Source organism: Myotis davidii, unplaced genomic scaffold (assembly GCF_000327345.1).
Source record: "Myotis davidii unplaced genomic scaffold, ASM32734v1 scaffold77, whole genome shotgun sequence".
NCBI classification, from domain to species: domain Eukaryota; kingdom Metazoa; phylum Chordata; class Mammalia; order Chiroptera; family Vespertilionidae; genus Myotis; species Myotis davidii.
In genome coordinates, this window is record NW_006289713.1 from 1,320,387 (window position 1) to 1,339,965 (window position 19,579).

General features: G+C 41.8%; 1 protein-coding gene across 1 annotated transcript in view; it reads left to right on the forward strand.

The window, feature by feature from the left end:
• The window catches only part of CEP89 (centrosomal protein 89kDa), a 74,362-nt gene that overhangs the window by 7,352 nt on the left and 47,431 nt on the right, over window positions 1-19,579 (forward strand). Inside the window, exons 3-7 of the mRNA XM_015562923.1 lie at window positions 1,906-2,064; window positions 5,425-5,608; window positions 11,902-11,998; window positions 17,669-17,697; window positions 18,860-18,902. Coding sequence (XP_015418409.1) covers window positions 1,906-2,064; window positions 5,425-5,608; window positions 11,902-11,998; window positions 17,669-17,697; window positions 18,860-18,902 — 512 coding nt within the window. The remainder of the gene's footprint in view (window positions 1-1,905; window positions 2,065-5,424; window positions 5,609-11,901; window positions 11,999-17,668; window positions 17,698-18,859; window positions 18,903-19,579) is intronic.

A 19,579-nucleotide genomic window follows, 5' to 3' on the forward strand; every position in this document is an offset into this window, starting at 1 on the left:
GGCTGGGGTGCCTGGCCAGGCTTGGTGAGGGGCTGAGGGCTGTTTTCAGGCTGGCGGGTGACGGAAGCTCCCAACTGCTTCTTTTTTTCTTTTTTCTTTTTATTCTGGGCCAGCTTTAGCCTGGCTCCAGCTCTGAGGCCTCTGCTGCTGAAAGAAGGTATCTGGTTTGTTTTGGTTCTATAATCGAAACACTGTATCAACTCCAGCTCTGAGATCCCAGCTGGCTGAAAGCAGGTTTTGGAGTTTGTTTAGCTTCTATATTTGTAACAAGTTGCTTAGAGTTGCAGCTCAGAGGCCGGCCAGGCAGGTGGGGAACGTTGGAGTCCTCCGTCACTGAAGCAAGCAAGCCTCATGTTAGTTTCAAGCTGCCTGGCCTTCAGCCGCCATCTTGGCTGGCAGTTAATTTGCATATCTCACTGATTAGCCAATGGGAAGGGTAGCGGTCATACGCCAATTACCATGTTTCTCTTTTATTAGATAGGATAAGTCTTCTTGAATTTTGTACTAGGATACAATTAAGTTACTTTGAACCAGTTTGCTCTTTTGGGTTGTGCTTTTATGATTTGATAGGTGAGGTCTAGACCAGTGTTCAACCTAGGACTAATTATTCCCCACTACTGAGGCAAGACCTTTTGGAGTCCTATTGGGGTATTGTTCCCAACATCCCTTGAATTATAATTTTTTTCTGTCTGACTGTTGGGAACAGACACTGACCTCAACCATGTGTAAGCATCTGGCACTGTTCCTCTAATCCAGTGATTCTCAACATATGGGTCGCGACCCTTTCACAGGGGTCGCCTAAGACCATCGGAAAACACATATATAATTACATATTCTTTTGTGTGATTAATCACTATGCTTCAATTATGTTCAATTTGTAACAATGAAATTGAAGGTCATCACAACATGAGGAACTGTATTAAAGAGTCGCGGCATTAGGAAGGTTGAGAACCACTGCTCTAATCCTTATGAATGGTTCTTCCCCCAGTCTTGGGTAATTTCCTTGCATGCAGGCATTGAGGAGCATTTTGCTAAACCTCAGAGGGGACCTTCTTCAGATTTCCGGAGTTTTCTCTGTTCAGCTCTCTTCTTTCTGGTACCCTGTCCTTCAAATTCTATCTGCCGTGGTGTTCTCAGACTCTCAGCTCTATCTACACAACTCAGGGAGTCTGCCTGGCCCCACCTCAGGTACTCTTCCTTTGCTGAGACCTGGGAAGTCTCTCTGGCAGTAAGCTGGGCCATTTGTTAAGTCTGTTGTTTTGTTTTACTTTTTCAGGTGGGAGGATAAACCTATTATTCTATCTTTCCTATATTATGATTTTGAATAATTTGTATCTTTTTATACTTCATTTTTTCCCATCCTGATATTTTATTTTAAATATATTTTATTGATTTTTTTACAGAGAGGAAGGGAGAGGAATAGACAGCTAGAAACATCAATGAGAGAGAAGCATCGATCAGCTGCCTCCTGCACACTCCCTACTGGGGATGTGCCTGCAACCAAGGTACATGCCCTTGACCGGAATCGAACCCGGGACTCTTCAGTCCCCAGGCTGACGCTCTATCCAGTGAGCCAAACCGGCTAGGGCCTGATCTTTTATTTTAATATAAAAACTATTTGAATATAGACTCCCTGGATTAGAGATCTAGTTTCATCTCCTATTAGCTTAGAAATCTTGGGCAAGTCATTTAATCTACATGAAAAATGGAGGTGACAATAATATCTCTTCATATAGTTGATGTGAGAATGAATTAAGATTGTTTGATGGCACATAATAGACTGCAGGCCTTTGGTCAGTAGATATGCACTAAACATTTTAGAACACATGGTATGTTTTGATTAATTTATGTATCCTGTTGTTTAACTTTTTGTTCACTGTCTCACTGGGATGCTTTTGTCCATAGGTCTGCTCTGGCTGCAGTCATTCTAGCAACAACATTGACTGGCCGGACTGTTGCCCTTCCTCAGCCACAACGGATATCCCAGTCTGAGAGTGACGTGACTCACCTTGAAAATGACAGTTTCATCATGCCCTATGCCACCACCTCAGAGCTGAGGCATCAGTAAGGACCATATCTCTGATTCTGCTTCCTCTAGGACAGCGGTTCTCAACCTGTGGGTCGCGACCCCTTTGGGGGTCGAACAACCCTTTCACAGGGGTTGCCTAAGACCATTGGAAAACACATATATAATTACATATTGTTTTTGTGATTAATCACTATGCTTTAATTATGTTCAATTTGTAACAATGAAATCGGAGGGTCACCACAACAGGAGGAACTGTATTAAAGGGTCGCAGCATTAGGAAGGTTGAGAACCACTGCTCTAGGAGCAAAGGAGGAGTGTGTGTGTGTGTGTGTGTGTGTGTGTGAGAGAGAGAGAGAGAGAGAGAGAGAGAGAGTATGTTTAGAGCTTAGTAGTGAGGTTTTTTATTTTGTTCTTTTTTAAAATATATTTTTATTGATTTCAGAGTCAGGAAGGGGAAGAGAGAGATAAAAACATCAATGATGAGAATCATTGATTGGCTGCCTCCTTCACCTCCCCCGCCCCTACTGGTGATGGAGCCCGAAACTCAGGCATATGCCCTGACCCAGGATTGAGCCGTGACCTCCTGGTTCATAGGTCAGTTTTCAACCACTGAGCCACACCTGCTGGGCATTAGTGAGGTTTTCAACCCTAATGTCAAAGGAACACTGTTCTGGGGCATTAATTGTTCTTGAGTTGCATCAGAGTTTTCTTAGAGTGGAGCTTGTTAAATTATGGCTTGTGAATGCACTGGTAGTTTTCATGGCAACACAGAACCAGTGAATTTAGTGCTGCTTTTAGACCTTAGTAGGATTCTCTGTGCCACAACCTAGATGGTGAGAGTTGTCACTCACTGCTTCTCAGGTATCTCCCCTCTGAACACTCATACTGATTTGACCTTTGTTGGCATCTATACTATAACTTTTCTTCTTTAATGTCATTTCCTCCATTGCTTGAGCTGGGTTAATGCTAACAGAGGCCTAGTTCAGTGGTCGGCAAACTGCGGCTCGAGAGCCACATGCAGCTCTTTGGCCCCTTGAGTGTGGCTCTTCCTAAGCCTTAGGAGTACCATAAAAGAATCAAGTGGGAATGGCTTCAGGGCTGGGATGAGCTTCCTAGACAGAGAAAGAGGGAGCATGACACATGTGAGCAACAGAAGGAAGATGTTTGTGGCTGGGAGAACTTGAGTGAGGTGAGGCGTCATCTGCGATGGGGTTGAAGGAGTGGGCAGGGGCTCAGTGTTCTGTTCTGAGGTTTGGTATCTCCGGAGCCTAGAAGCAGGAAGCACTGAGGTTTTTAAGGTCTTGTGGGATGGCAGTGGGGGATACATGACCAGATTTGCCTTTTATCTGTCATGCTTATTCAATTTTGTTTTTGTTTATATTTTTATATGCCAAATATTCTGTATGTTTCGTGTAGTAAGATGTATCAGCCTTTTCTTTGTATTTTCTGTCATTATTGTCCAATCTAGAAAGAACTTCCCTATTATACACAGCATTATATATATGCTCATGTATTTCCTCCTAGGACATGTTTATATTTTTGGTTTTTACATTTTAATCTTGACTCCATGTTTAGATATTTGAATATAGTCTATTTTTCTCCTGGTAGCAATTATACTTTGGCTGAATAAGAGCTAAATATGAGGACAAGATTCTAAAATGTATTGGAAAAAATAAGCAGCTAAGACCATCAGGAGAAATTGGGAAAGGAAGAATATTGACCCTGGGGGTAGGCTGCATTAGCCCCATTATATATTTTTTGTTAATCCTCACCCAAGGATATTTTTTCCATTGATTTTTAGAGAGAATAGAAGGGAGGAAGGGAACAGTGAAGAGAGAGAGAAACATTGATGTGAAAGAGACACATCGATTGGTTGCCTATTGCAGGCAACCCGACTGGGGTGGGGATGGGGGATGGAACCTGCAACCCAGGTATGTGCCCTTGACTGGGAATCAAATCCGTGACCCTGTAGTGCATGGGCCAACACTCTGTCTGCTGAGTCATACCAGCCAGAGTTAGCCCCTTTAAAATATAGTTGAAGTAGCTAAAATACAGGAGAACAGGTTCATTGATAGAGAGGTGTTCATGAACACCTGACGTGAACCTAGTGTTGGCAAGCATATTGAATCGCTAGTAAAGGCAGCTGCACAGATTAAAGGGGAAGGAAAGGATTCAACAGTATATTGATTAGCAGTTTTATTGGAAAAATCAGTTTTGAGCTTTGCCTAATTCATATATCAAAACAAATTTCTATTGAATGAAAGTATTGATTTGTATATACATAAATAAGACTATTAAATCTTATATCCAATCTTATCAAAACTGATGTTTACTCCTACACTAAGAATCTAGATGGTTAAAAGAAAGTTTTAAAAAATCATCTGTATGTTAAAAAAAATTAATAGAATAGGAAAAATATTTGCAGTAAATACAAAGTCAGACTTTTAATTTTAGAAGAAAAGAAAGTTAATTTCAAATTAGAATTGACATACTAGAAGCAAAATAGATAAATGGAGAAAGGACACGAACAGAATTCATGAACAGAGGAATTAAGACTTGCACACAGATATATGGAAAAATATCTAGTCTCGGTAAGATGCAAATTTATATTGTGAGATTTAATTTCTTTTGGCAAGTTTTAGAATATTATTACCAACATAGTCACAGGTTGGAGAAATGATTTGTGAAATAATCTTGTGTGGTATGCATGCAGACCCACAAAATGTTTATGCCATGGACTCAGCAGTTTGCCATCTGGTTTGTTTTATAGGATTAATCCTAAAAACAGAAGAGATTATTTGCACATAGATGTCCATTACAGGGTTATTAATAGCAGTGAAAATTGGAGGGAGAAACCAGTTAAGGGAAATGGCTGACTAAACTGGTGTAACTACTTGAGTCTTTACCTTATAACATTTTGACTTTAAAAATTTGTTAACAGTGAAACAGATTGTATTGTATGCAGTGATAAGTATAAGAATCTAGGTAAAAAACTAGAAAGAAATTTTAAGAGTGTGCAGAGAGCCTGCTGGTGTGGCTCAGTGGTTGAGCATTGACCCATGCACCCATGGTCACCTGTTGGATTCCCAGTCAGGGTCCATGCCCAGGTTGCAGGCTTGATCCCAAGCAGGGGGTGTCCAAGAGGCAGCCAATCAATGATGATGTTTCTCCCTCATCAATGTTTCGATCTCTTTCTCTCCCTTCTTCTCTCTAAAAATCAATAAAGACGTATTTTATAAAAAGTGTGTACAGAGATGGGATAGGGGATGACTTAATCCTTTAGAGTCTATGTATTTTGTAAAAGTAGCTTTATGGCGGGGGCTCAGAGGCAGTGCATTTAATACACGTACATGGACCAGTGTGAAGTAAGTGGCTGCTTTAATGTTGTAATACAGACCAAATTGGCAGAGTGAGGCAGGAAGAAGCTCTTTGCCATCCTTCGAAATGCTGGGCTCTGGGGAGGAAGAGGACACCGACTCGCACCTGTCATCTAGCAACAAGGAGTCCTCGGAAGTCAGTGCTCATAAGGAAGAGGGAAGAGTTGGCGATGCTGTGTATGCCACGCCACACAGAAATCAGGTATTTGTCACATTCCAGGATTTCCACGGCACCTCGACATTAACTTACGGTAAATTGTGTATGTGTAAGGACTTTCTTTTCGCCCTTCTACCTTTGATGGCTTTTGTTCTGGGGCTTATTTTTTTAATGTGTCCAGTCTCGTTTTCTATCTGGTTAGGCTAAAATTTAAAACTTTTCCTTTACCTTTCAACGACAAACATCAGCATTTTCCGTGTAGATTTTCTTCTGATGCTGAGTAATCCTGTTCATTTCTTAAACCCCAAAAGCTAACTTTTCTATCACTTTTCCAATATCAGTATGCATAGTTGCAACCTTTCTTCTAAGTCATGCCTGGCAAAAGGAGTATCACCATTTATCTCCATAGCAGCTGGTATTGTCTGAGTGGTTACTGTGAGTCTATTTCAGGCTCTTACATGTATTTACCTCCCAGTATGGTGAGGTCGATTCCGTTTTTGAACCTATCACAGGTGAAAACCGAGGTACTGAGAGGTTGAAGGAGCCACTGCCCGACTGCTCTGGTTTCCAATCTGTGCTCCTAGGTTTTGAAAACCGGTTAGTGCCATTTCTTTAATGGCAAAAGACAGCACTGTAATTTCTTTTTTCCTTTCTCTTTTTTCACCATCATTATAACATGTGTTAGCATGGTGACTACACATGAAGACTGGCAGGTTCAAAGTATATTCATATTGATTATATTGATTACCCTCAACTATATTGAATCACATTTTTAAAAATACATATTTTATTGATTTCAGAGAGGAAGGGCGAGGGAGAGAGAGAGAGAAACATCAATGATGAGAGGGAATCATTGATTGTCTGCCTCCTGCACGCCCCCTGCTGATTGCAATTGAGAGGTTTCATGCGAACCTTTACATTGTCCTGGCAGATGGCATGAATGAAAGGTCCTTAAACTGGAAAGGGATTTCAATTTCCCATAGTCTCACGATTAGTTTCTTATTTTTCCTGGGGGCTGGTACACAGTAGCGGAGGAAGACGCATTGACCTTTTCTTAGCATTAATATATGCTAGGCAGCTTCCATGTACCATTATAAATATCTTTTTAAAATTGATTTTTAGAGAGAGAGAAAGGGAGAATCATTGATCAGCTGCCTCCTGCATGCTCCCTACTGGGGATGGAGCCCACAACCTGGGCATATGCCCTAACCGGGAATCAAACTAGCGACCTATTGGTGCATGGGTTGATGCTTAACCACTGAGCAACACCAGCCAGGCTACATGTACCATTTCATTTACTTCACACCCTTGGGGGTAAGTGTGTGAGGAAACAGGATAAATGACTTGCCAACCAACCATCCAGTTGCAGAGGCAGGATTCAGACTAGGGCGACCAATTTTCCCTATTAATTAAAATTGGTGTTTATAGTCCTTGTGCCTATTAAGAATATTTCTTAGAGATAAAGTTATTTTTAAAAAAACAGGCCAAATATTCTTAAGTTTATTATATGATTAAAATATATATCTTTGGCCCTAGCTGGTTTGTCTCAGCTGATCGTCAGCCCACAGACTGAAGGGTACTGGGTTCAATTCCAGTCAAAGGCATGTGCCTTGGTTGCAGGCTTGAACCCAGGCCCTGGTCGGGGCTTGTGTAGGAGGCAACCAGTCGATGTCTCTCTCCTTCATACTGATGTTTCTCTCTCAGTCTTTCCCCTTCCCTTCCATTCTTTCTAAAAATCAGTGAAAAAATACCCTTGGGTGAGGATTAACAAACAAACTGTTTTGTCTATATCTACCTTTGAAAAAAAAAATGGGTGTGTGGAGTATGTAAAACTGCTGTTTAATCACTAGATAACACCAGCTCTGAAGAAGATAGTGCCTATGGGTTACATTTTAATTTACATAATAAAAGTAAAATTTCCTTCCCTATATTTACTATGGATATTTTGTAATCTGAGGTGTTATAATTTTATCCTTTTTTACGAATCATTCATACTTCCTTTAAAATAAAGAGTTGTCAAAACTAGTAAAGTAAGAACAGACCAACCCAAGCAGGCACTTTGGATATAAGTCTCTATACCTCATGCCTCTCTCTGTTGCAGAGTAGTTTGGGCAACCATCTTCATATAATGTATGCACCTGCGCAGAAGTGGCCTAACAAATGCAAAGCAAATCTTGTTTTCAGGAGTTTTCTTATTGCTGCCACCCAAAAGTAAGGAATAAGTGGGGTGCCTGAACTTGTGGTCGGTTCACATGATGCTAGAGCCCAGTGGACAGAGCAATGCCATGGGCATTCAGAGACCTGAGTTCAACTCCCAGTTTCTCTACCTCCCTGTTGTACAACTTGGGTAAGTCAGATAACCTCCCTGCGCCTCAGTTTCTTCATCCTCTGCAGGATTGTATTATGGTGAAGACTGTCTTTGATCAGGTAAATAACTCAACAAATATTTATTGAGCATCCAATGAGTACCAGGTATGTGCCAGGTGCTGGAGAAGCAGTATAAGGCAGAGTCCATAGTTACCTAATTAATAGCAACCAATTACAATTATGGCAAATGTTACGAAGGAAGGGTCCAGGTGCTGTGAGACCATATAGTGGGGGATTTAGCCTTTTCTGAGAGGACTGCTGAGGGTAACAGCAAAGGGCTAAGAATGATTTAAACCTGCTTTCTTTTTCACATTAAAGTCACTTCATCTTTCTTTCTGATACCTTTGTAAGTTCACTCTTTATCCTTTGAAGTTCAGTACATCTCCAGAATTAATGGTGGCATTTATTATTTTCTGTCCTTTTTCCTGAAATTTAGTTTATAATTTAATTCAGCAGACAAAGATCCTCATTTCCTTTTTTATTTTCAGGGACTATTTCTCTCCCCTGTTTTGTCTTTGATTACTTTCACCATCCATTCATTCTATTCCCCTTTGAGAACACTAGCTATGCATTTGTTGGCTACCCTTTGTTTCCGTGTCTATTATATTTTCTGTAATCACCTGTCCCTCGTTTTTCTTTGCATTATCACTTTATGTGATTTCCTTTAGTGTACTCTGTGCATCTCTTTTAGCACTTTGTTACTGTGTTTTAGTACTTTTAGTATAGCTTTTACTTCTGTATTCGTTTTCCTTTTTCTTTTTCTTTTTTTGACTTCTGCCGGTTTACTTCTTATATCTTTCTGATGCTTTATCGCTTTTCTTGGTATCCTTTGGGATCTTTATGTCAGCCTGTGCTGCCTTTAATTTCTGTGAGAGTATGCAGGCTGGATTCTGGACAATAAAGGCAGGCTCTCCACAAGTGGCTCCCTTAAATTTCTCCTCCCCGGGAAGGACTGCTTCTCCTGGGCCTGCCCATGCCCTTGTTCTCATTGTACCCATCAGAGAAACTCTGTAACACTTTGTGAATTTTGAAGCATCTACATGCTTGAAGTTTAGCAGCTTTGGTATACTCCCTCTATTCCAGGTTTTCATAGATTTGGCAGCTGTTTTCTCCAGTTTGTGGTTTGAGACTGTGGCCATTGACTAAGCTTTTTAAATTTATTTTTATTTTATTCTTCTGATTGATTTCAGTTAGTTTTAAGGGAAGAGACCACCTAAATGCCGTGTTACCATTTTCAAATAGAAATCAGCAATAGGGCCGAAACCGGTTTGGCTCAGTGGATAGAGCGTCAGCCTGCGGACTGAAAGGTCCCAGGTTCGATTCCGGTCAAGGGCATGTACCTGGGTTGCAGGCACATCCCCAGTACGGGATGTGCAGGAGGCAGCTGATCGATGTTTCTCTCTCATCGATGTTTCTGGCTCTCTATCTCTCTCCCTTCCTCTCTGTAAAAGTTCAATAAAATATATTTTAAAAAAAAGAAAAGAAATCAGCAATAGGATGTTACTCGAGATCTGTCATGCATTCTTGCTATTGTTTGTGGATTTGCAGATCATCTTGTCATAAAATGCTATATAGTCACTCATTTGTACATTTGTTTACCCACCCACCTGTCAGCAAACCCATATTTGAGTGTTGCCATAAGCTTGGAAGGAGATGCAGAGAGGAACTATTCATAGAAGGGTAAACTAGTTCTTTCTAGAAACTTCTAGAAGCCAAGGGCATTCTTTTCCTGTTGTTGTTGAGGATTAGGAATGTCCCCTCTGTCCCCACGATTTAAATTTCTTTTTAGTTTTCTTTTTGTCACAAAGGTAATACACGAGTACACATTTCTTATAAAAACTTCTGATATTGCCAAAACCGGTTTGGCTCAATGGATAGAGCATCGGCCTGCGGACTGAAAGATCCCAGGTTCGATTCCGGTCAAGGGCATGTACCTGGGTTGCGGGCACATCCCCAGTGGGAGATGTGCAGGAGGCAGCTGATCGATGTTTCTCTCTCATCGATGTTTCTGACTCTCTATCTCTCTTCCTTCCTCTCTGTAAAAAATCAGTAAAATATATATATAAAAAAACACACAAAACACACACACACACAAAAAAAAACTTCTGATATTGCACATAAAGCAAAAGTCCACCTTGAAACCCTGCTGCTGCTATTGCTGTCCTCCTCTGCCCAGGAGCTTCTTTGGTCAGTTTGATGTTTGTATCATTTTTTGTTTTTAATCCTCACCTGAAGATATGTTTTTATTGATTTTAAAAATATTTTTAGAGAGAGAGAAACTTTGATGTTAGAAACGTCGATTGGCCTTAGCCAATTTGGCTCAGTGGATAGCGCGTCGGGCCTGTGGACTGAAGAGTCCCAGGTTCAATTCTGGTCAAGGGCACATGCCTAGGTGTGGGCTCGATCCCCAGTGGGAGGCGTGCAGGTGACAGCCAATCAATGATTCGCTCTCATTGATGTTTCTACCTCTCTCTTCCTCCTCTCCCTTCCTCTCTGAAATCAATTTTAAAAAATTAAAAAAAAAGAAAGAAACATTGTTTGCTTGCCTCCCATATGTGCTCTGACCGGGAATCGAACTGGCAACTCTTTGATGCAAGGGCTGTCGCTCCTGCATGCCCACATTGGGGATCGAACCCACAACTCGGCATGTGCCCCAAATTGAAATTGAACCATGACCTCCAGTTTGCTCAACCACTGAGCTACGCCAGCCAGGCTAAATTAAAACTTTTAAATTAGAATGTTGTTTTGAATATTATCACAGTTCTCTGGTCTATTTATTTCTTTTTCTTTTAAATGTATTTTTATTGATTTCTGAGAGGAAGTGAGAGAGGGAGAGAGAGAGATAGAACCATCAATAACAAGAGAGAATCATTGATTGGCTATTTCCTGCATATCCCCCACTGGAGATTGAGCCCACAACCTGGGCAGGTGCCTTGACTGGGAATCAAATCCACGACCTCCTGGCTCATAGTTTGGCGCTCAACCACTGAGCTATACCATTCAGGCCTTTGGTTTATTTACTGATGCATTAAATATACACAAAAGGTACATAAATCATAAGTGTACAGCTCAGTGAATTTTTACAAAGTATCCACCACCCAGATTTAAAAAATACAAAACATTATTAGTACCCCAGAAGTTCCCCTTTGTGACAGAGAAGGTCACTACTTCCCCCAGAGGTAAGCACTGCCCTAAACTCCAAGAGTAGATTAGAGCCTAGAAAATAACCTTAGATTAGTTTTGCCTATTCTGAAAATTCTGTGAATGTAATCACATAGTATGTATTCTTTGGGGTTTTTTAGAGTCTTCATTATTGTGCATGCAGTGATTGGTTCATTCCTATTGCTGTATACTATCCCATTGTACAACTGTACCATCCAATTACTTACTCATTTTATTGATGATGGATATTTGGTTGTTTCCAGTTTGGGACTTTCAGGAATGGTGCTGCTGTGAACATTCTGCATAGGAGATGCTCACAGGCAGTGGAGGAGAGGGTTCCATTTCATGAGGAAACATTTACAGGGGACTCACAAAGCCTGCGAACGTAACTGACCTCAACCCCAAATAGTTGCCGGACTGAGGGTTCTCACAGGGCAATTTGACAGCACTTGTCTCACATCGAGATGATAACACGGTAACAGTGCCAGGGTAGGATGGTATTTGGTGCTACGCACAGCAGGCCAGATGCAGCCCCTTGTTCTGAGTTGGTCTCTGGAAGGAAGGAGGAAGAGAGGCTGCCCAGGCAGCATGGGTGGGATTTGAAGTTCTGGATGGCCTAAGTGTAGTTCCAATGTCATTGCTTTTGCCACAGGACTCTTCCTAAGGAATCTGAAGTTTTGTCCCACCCTTTCAAGTGTAGTCCTTTTGTCTCTCAGGGAGGGAGATGGCACTGAAGAAAGTATGGAATAAGCCATTTGAGTTTACTGGGAGGAAATTTGATCACATGTTTCCTCCTTTGTCTCTTGTAGCAAAAGGTTCCATTGTCACATGGGGTGGACAGTGAAGATGAGGACAATATTTCTGAGCAAGATCCAACTCTTATACCACAGCATACACAAGAAAAAGGTAAAAACAAAATAAAACAAAAAAACACAAAAAACCCCCAAACACCCACAATTTTTCAAATAGTAAAAACATTTTGTGACAATAAATGTTGGTTAACTTGGGGGAACATATAGCCATTGCACCTCCATACTGTGATTCTGTTATTACAAGTAGGAATATTTCTGAATTTTATTTTCACTGGAGGTAAGTTACTCCAGAGTCAATTGCCTGGATACTAAGTTGTACTCATTTTGGAGTCCATTTCGTAAGTTCTGTCCGTCAGCCCTGAGAGGACACCTGGGGAAAAGGGCTACGGCTCAAGCTCTGAAGCTCTACACACTCCTTCCCCCTTCACCCCGACCGAGGCCAGGCGTTGCAAGGGCTGAAGCCCAGTGGTCTCCATGCTATCTCCAGTGCCTGGAGCTGGGCCCAGCCCACAGTAGGCTGTCTCTAAGGGTTTGTTGGGTGAATGAGTGCATGGACATGTTTATAATAGAACTCTAACTGTATGTTGCCAATTGTCTGTATATTTTGTCTGGCACTGTGAGAGAATTCAGAGTATTATAGTAAAGGTAGGAAATTCTTTTCAGTTTCCTAAAAGATGGCTTATGTCTGAGAAGTGAGAAAGAGAGCCTGACATACAGTGGGCACCAATAACTGCTTTATCAGGACCCTCCTGAGAGTTGGTTGTGCTCAAGGAGAGGTGATTGGAAAATAGAATGCCAGCTAGTAATACCTGGGCCAGAAACACCAATTGGTTAGGTGGCATATTTTATCCCTATGGGAAAATCTGTGTGAATATTAAAGTCATGTAAAAACTGTATTCCTTGCCGAAACCGGTTTGGCTCAGTGGATAGAGCGTCGGCCTGCGGACGGAAGGGTCCCAGGTTCGATTCCGGTCAAGGGCATGTACCTGGGTTGCGGGCACATCCCCAGTAGGAGATGTGCAGGAGGCAGCTGATCGATGTTTCTCTCTCATCGATGTTTCTGACTCTCTATCTCTCTCCCTTCCTCTCTGTAAAAAATCAATAAAATATATTTTTAAAAAAACTGTATTCCTTTTTTAATTATAGAAGTACTACTTTTGCACTGTAAAAAAATGGAAATGCATAAATATATCAAGTTAAACACACATAATTGTACTTCATAGATAATTAATTTTATTTTATTATTTTTTGTTGTTGATCCTTACCCGAGGATATTTTTTCCATTTATTTCTTTTTAGAGAGAGTGAAAAAGAGGAAGAGAGGGGTAGAAAGAGAGAGAGAGAGAGAGAGAGAGCAAGAGAGAAACATCAATGTGATGTGAGAGAGACACAGTGATTGGTTACCTCCCACAAGCGCCCCAACTCGGGCCAGAGATCAAACCTGCAACCCAGGTATGTGCCCTTGACTGGGAATCAAACCCACGACCCTTCAGTGCAGGCCGACACTAACCACCAGCCAGGGCTAGATAATTACTTTTATTATTTTAATTTTTTTTTAAGACCCTTCAGTCCACAGGCCAACACTCTATCCACTGAGCCAAACCAGCTAGGGCTAGATAATTACTTTTAACATACAAATGGGTATGTATATAAAATACACATTATTTTCTTACCTGCCTTTTTAAAATCTAATGACACATCCTGAATATCTCCCTATGTTCATGCATGTCCATCCACTTTTTTTTTCTTTGACTTTAGAGAGGAAGGAAGGAGGAGAGAAGAGACATCAGTGTGAGAGTGAAATATTGATTGGTTGCCTCCTGTACACATCCCGACCCAGGATGGAATCCACAACCTAATTATGTGTCCTAACTGGGAATCAAACTGGTAGCCTTTCGTATTTTGTTCCAGTCCCTTCTGACCTGCAAAGTTTCTGTTGAGAAATCAGGTGATAGTCTTATGGGAGCTCCATTGTAGATAATAACTGCCTTTAAGATTCTCTCTTTGTCTTTCACCTTTGGCATTTTAATTATGATGTATCTTGGTGTGGGCCTCTTTGGGTTCATCTTATTTGGGACTCTATGCTTCCTGGACTTGTGTGTCTATTTCCTTCACCAAATTAGGAAATTTTCTGACATTTTTTAAAATAGGCTTTCAATTTCTTGCTCTCTTCTTTTTTTGGCACCCCCATGAAGAGTTGGTACTCTTTTTTAAAAAATATATTTTTATTGATTTCAGAGAGGATGGGAGAGGGAGAGAGAGAGAGAAACATCAATGATGAGAGAGAATCATTGATCAGCTGCCTCCTGCACACCCCCTACTGGGGATCGAGCCGACAACTGGGGTATATGCCCTTGACCAGAATCAAACCCAGTACACTTCAGTCTGCAGGCCTATGCTCTATCCACTGAGCCAAAACAGCTAGGCCTGTTGGTACTCTTAATGTTGTTCCAGAGGCCCCTTAAATGGTCCTCATTTTTTGGATTCTTTTGTCTTTGCTATTTTGATTGGGTGTTTTCTGCTACCTATTTTCCAAATTGCTGCTTTGATCCTCTACTTCACAATCTACTGTTGATTCATTTTACTGTTTCTTCATTTCAGTTATTGTACTCTTTATTTCTGTCCTTTTTTATGTTTTTTATCTCCATTTCTATGTTTTTATCTTTTTGTTGAAGTTCTCACTGAGTTAATCTATCTTTTTCTAAGTTCCTGGAGCATCCTTATAACCATTATTCTTTAAAATATATATATTTTTAAAATATATTTTTATTGATTTCAGAGAGGAAGGAAGAGGGAGAGAGAGATAGAAACTTCAATGTTGAGAGAGAATAATTGATCAACTGCCTCCTGCATGACCCTTACTGTGGACCAGCCCCAAACCCAGACATGTACCCTGACTGGGAATCAAACCGTGACTTCCTGGTTCATAGGTCAACACTCAACCACTGAGACACAGTGGCCTGGCTATCACCGGTATTTTGAACTTTGTATCTCTGGTAGATTGCTTGTCTTAATTTTGTTTAATTTTTTGGGTGGGGGAGTTTTGTCCTCCTGTTCTTTCGTTTGGGACATGTTGCTTTGTCTCCTTGTTTGGGCTGCCTCCCTGTGTTTGTATTAGGTAGAGCTGCTGTGTGTCCCAGGCTTTGTAGAGTGGCCTAATGCAGTACCTGTCCTGTAGGGCCCACTGGCACAGCCTCTGTAGTAATCCGAGCTGAGCACTCCAGGTGCAACTCCCCGCACCCCCTACCACATATGGGCTCTGTACACCCTCTTGTTTAGTAGTTGAGCCTTGATTTCTGTCAGTGGGAGGGACTGACCCCCAGGCCAATCAGCTGTGTGGATTGGCCAAGACTATAGCAGAGGAGTTTTTGTGTAGGGGCCGACTACATGGAGCAGGACTTGCTTCAGCAGGGCTCAGTGCGAGATGAGTCTGCTGGTGGAGGTGACTGGGTGATGCTCTCGTGTGGTCTGAAGCTGTCCTCTGGGTGCATTGGCCCAGGAGCCTCCCTGGAGGTGCAGGCCACAGTTAGCCACTGCTTGTGCCGTGCCAGGGACCACCCAGCATGTGGCTCCTGCAGATAGTTGCCACTTGTGCTGGAGGTGCCCAGGAGAGGCCAAGCTATGAACCAGGGCTGGCTGCTGCTAGTACTGGGCTTGGGCTGCTTGGCAAGAGGTGAAGGGCATGCTGAGGCCAGATGCTGCTTTTTTGAGATTTATGAACCTTTGAGAGATTTTAGCAAAGTCTGAAGTTCGAGCCAAGCGGCTTGGGTGGGTCTGAAAGTTGGGTGAGGATCTCAGGGAATCACCCAGGTAGGGTGAACAGTGTTAGCCAGGTAAATGGAGACTCAAGTATGTGCCTGCTGCCAGCTCTATGGGGGGAGGACTCAGCAAAGGAACATGTCTTCTGCTAGCACTTCTGTCTGGGAGAAAGCTACCCCTCCAGCCCTCACCCCAAAGCCAGACAATTTAGTTCCTATGTTCAGAGCAAGTGAGTCTGAGTAAGTCGGAGTGTGGGCCCTTTAAGAGGAACTGCCTGGGACCCCAGCAGCCTTCCGTCTTACTCAGACTCAATCTCTGCTGTATTATGGGGACTTCTGTTCCTGGCCCTGGAACCCTGGGCTGGGACTCCTCCCCAGCTGAGATATCCCTCCTGATTCTTAACCTCCTCACATGGGTGTGGGACATGACCATTCTGCATTTCTGCGCCTCCTACCGGTCTCCCTGTGGCTTCCTTAGTTATAGGAGTTCTGTTCAGCTAGACTTCAGGCAGTTCTCAGTGATGGTTGTTCAGTAGTTTAGTTGTAATTTTGAAGTGGTCACGAGAGATGTCAGTACTGCATTTACCTACTCTGCCATTTTGACGAGAAGCCTGTTTTTCCCCCCGCCCCATTTAATCCCCTGCCCTCCCCCAACTTTATTTTGTGAAGAATTTAAGGGACACATAGAAGATTCCATTAAATACGAAAGAAGTAGATCTGACATAGCATTGGAAGATACCAAATCAAGAATATTGTAACAGTTATTAAAAATGTAAATTATTTTAATTATGTTTTTTATCAGTTTAAACATTTGCTCATCAGAAATTTATCCAGCTTACTATGTGCCAGAAATGATGGAGCCACAGCCTTTACCCTCACATTCTAGTTGCAGGGGAGGATGTGTAGATGGTAAACTGCCTGGGTGCCAAGGCTGCTCGTAGAAGTGGGCACAAAGACCAGAGAGCAATCAACATTGTCTGCCAGTTGTAGAAAGTGGCAGGGAGAAGAGGCCATTAGGCTAGAAGGACTGGGTAGGATTTCATCTGGTGCCCAGGCCAGGCTGCCCCAAAACACGTGATCAAAACCAGGTCTGTTAATATTGAATGTCAACTTTAATTGGAAAAATGTTTAAAAATACATTTTTTTAAAAGGCAGTTTGTTTAAAAATAGTGGATTAAGATGACTTTTCGGTAAAAAATAAGCTCTTCATTGATTAGTTGCTCAAGTGTTAGTAATTGTAATGAACCAGTAAGCAAATTTATAATGTTGTATGCATCTTTAAGCATTTTTGTTTGTTTTTCTGAATTCTGTATATATATATTTTTTGCATATTTGCTTCTAATTTATTTCTCAGCCAATTATTTCTGCTCTGCAAATTAATTGTGGAAAGTTAAAAGCAATGAACTTCTAAAAAGTTGAAAACTCAACTTTTCACTACAACAAAGGATACAGGCAAACTGGGTCATAAGGTCAACTTCTTCATGGAGGATATTAATCACAAGTATATATTTATAAGTCAAAAATGAGTTACTGGACAAGATTTGTTTTCGGGTGTGTCATTGAGGCAGTTTGCTTCAAGGAACACCTACGGTTCTGACCAAGTTGGATGCTACTTCCAGGCAGGGTAGGCCCAGCCCATTTGGGGAATGGCAGGTGGAACCTGTGGAGGGAGCACTGAGGGGGGGGGGGGTAATGTTGGAAAGACGGGGAGGAGCCCTACATGGAAAGGGCTCAGAGTCACACTGAGGCATTTGGCCTTGGTTCTGCAATCCTGTGAGCCACTGAAGGTGCAAAGGAATGAGCAGGATAGTCAAGGATGAGCAGTTCAGAGCTGGGCTCCCGGCCTCGCTCTGGGACCAGCTTGTCATGCGATCTGGCCACGCCTGCTGCCGCTTCCCTGCCTTGTTTAGCTCCGCTGTAGAAGGTGAGTTTCTGTGATTGTACTCTTCTGAGATGTCAAATGTATTTATCTGCTTTTAATTTTTTCTCTTGTCTTTTTAAAATCAGAGGGTGAACATTCTGTTCTGACCTTAAAGGTAAGATTAGTTTTTCAAAAACTGGTTTTCTCAATAGATTGAATTTCTTCCATAATGTTTAAATAACTTTTGATTTTTGGCGGGGGGGGACCTCCCTTAAGAGTTCTTTCTGATTGGATGTTTTTTCCTTTTTTTAATCCTCATCCAAGGACATGCTTAAAGAGAAGAAGGGAGAGAGAGAGAGAGAAATATCGATCATTGCCTTCCCGTGCACGCCCCAAGCAGGGAGTGAATTCGCAACCCAGGTGTGTGCCCTGACTAGGAATCAAACCAGCACAGGACGATGCTCAACCAACTGAGCCACTGCGGGCAGGCTGAATGGTTGTTTTTAAATACTTAAAAACTTGAAGAAATTAACTTGAAGAAATTAATATTTTCCACAGTTTAAAAATGAAACTAATGTATTGAGAGGTTTGAAATCACATAATTTGTAGAATGAATAGACAATAACTAATTTGCAAACATGGAAATAGTTCTAACTTAAGTTTTGAATTGTGTGAGGTCATAGGAATTTAAAAATTAAACATTTCTCAGTAGAATCTATATATTAAAAAGCCTAATATGCAAATTGTCCCCAGGGGAGTTTGACCAGACAGATCGCTTGCTGTGATGTGTGCTGACCACCTGAGGACGGTGCAGAATGAAGGAAGGCCCCAGCTGGCAGCTGGAAGGCTCCAATGGGCCCTGATCACCAACTAGGCCTAGGGACCCTACTGTGCACAAATTTCATGCACCGGGCCTCTAGTTAATTTATAAACCTCATCTACTTTTTCAGCAGAAATTAGAAACTTAGTATCAGACTGATGTGTAATGGAAAAATTAACAAAAGTTAAAGCTTTCCCTTTCCTCGAGGTTTTGTGTTGAAAAGCAAGAACTTATATTCTTTTCTTGGCACCCTGAAAAATGTGCTTCTCTGCAGTTTATGGGGTCTTCTTGCATGTCCCAAGGAGAAAGTCCTGGCTGGAGTTTGCTTTGTACATCTCTCTGCTCAGCACCTGCAGCCATATCACATGCTTTAAGAATGTGAACTGATGGCCCATTACTCATGGGACCTACATATAGAGACAGTGACTGACTGAACTTACAGGCAAAAAGGCAGAAAGTTTGAACAGAAGATGCTAACACTCTCAATTTATTAGGCTCATGACTTTCTTCCCCTTAGGATGAAAAAACACCATTATGCGGAAAACCTCCACCCTCCCCAGGTATTTGCCTTTTGAATTTGATTATGATTGAAAAGCTTATAGTGGAAGTATGTCCTCTGGAGCTGTGCTCAGATCCTGGGAGTGGGGACGGGAAGGATCTGTGGGAGGTGCTTAGATACTGGGAGGCTGGGTATATGCTAATAAGGGTTCTGCTCTGGGGCTGGAGGCAGTGTGAGATTTAGAGATGTTTTCTGGGGCACTCTCCCCTATAATGTCTGTGGAGCTTCGGTAGCTTTCAAAGTGAATTTTGTAAATTTTGCCTGTTATGCTTCACATCACTATCCAAAAACTGTATTGGGTATCAAGACTTCTCAGCCTGTCCTCCGTTCTGTCTTAGTGTTGACTTGACGTTCACCCATTCTATCTCTGGTTTTGGTGTCGTTGTAGGAGTTTGCTAGGGCTCTGACTTCTAGCCCATAGGCTCATTCGTCTTTGTATATATCCTGCCACTTAGCCCATCCTTTGAATTTATGTATTACTCAAAATGTTTGCTTATATGATTTCTATGAAATATCAACAAGCATCTCTTTGAAAATGTTAAATATACTTATTCCAAAATCTTGTCATTTTTGTGCCAGCCACTCTCTCCTCTATAATTTGACTTGGGTGCTTTTCTTGGCTCTGACACTTGCTGGTTCTTGGTGGTGTGCCCATCTTGGTCCTTGAGAGCCCCTGTT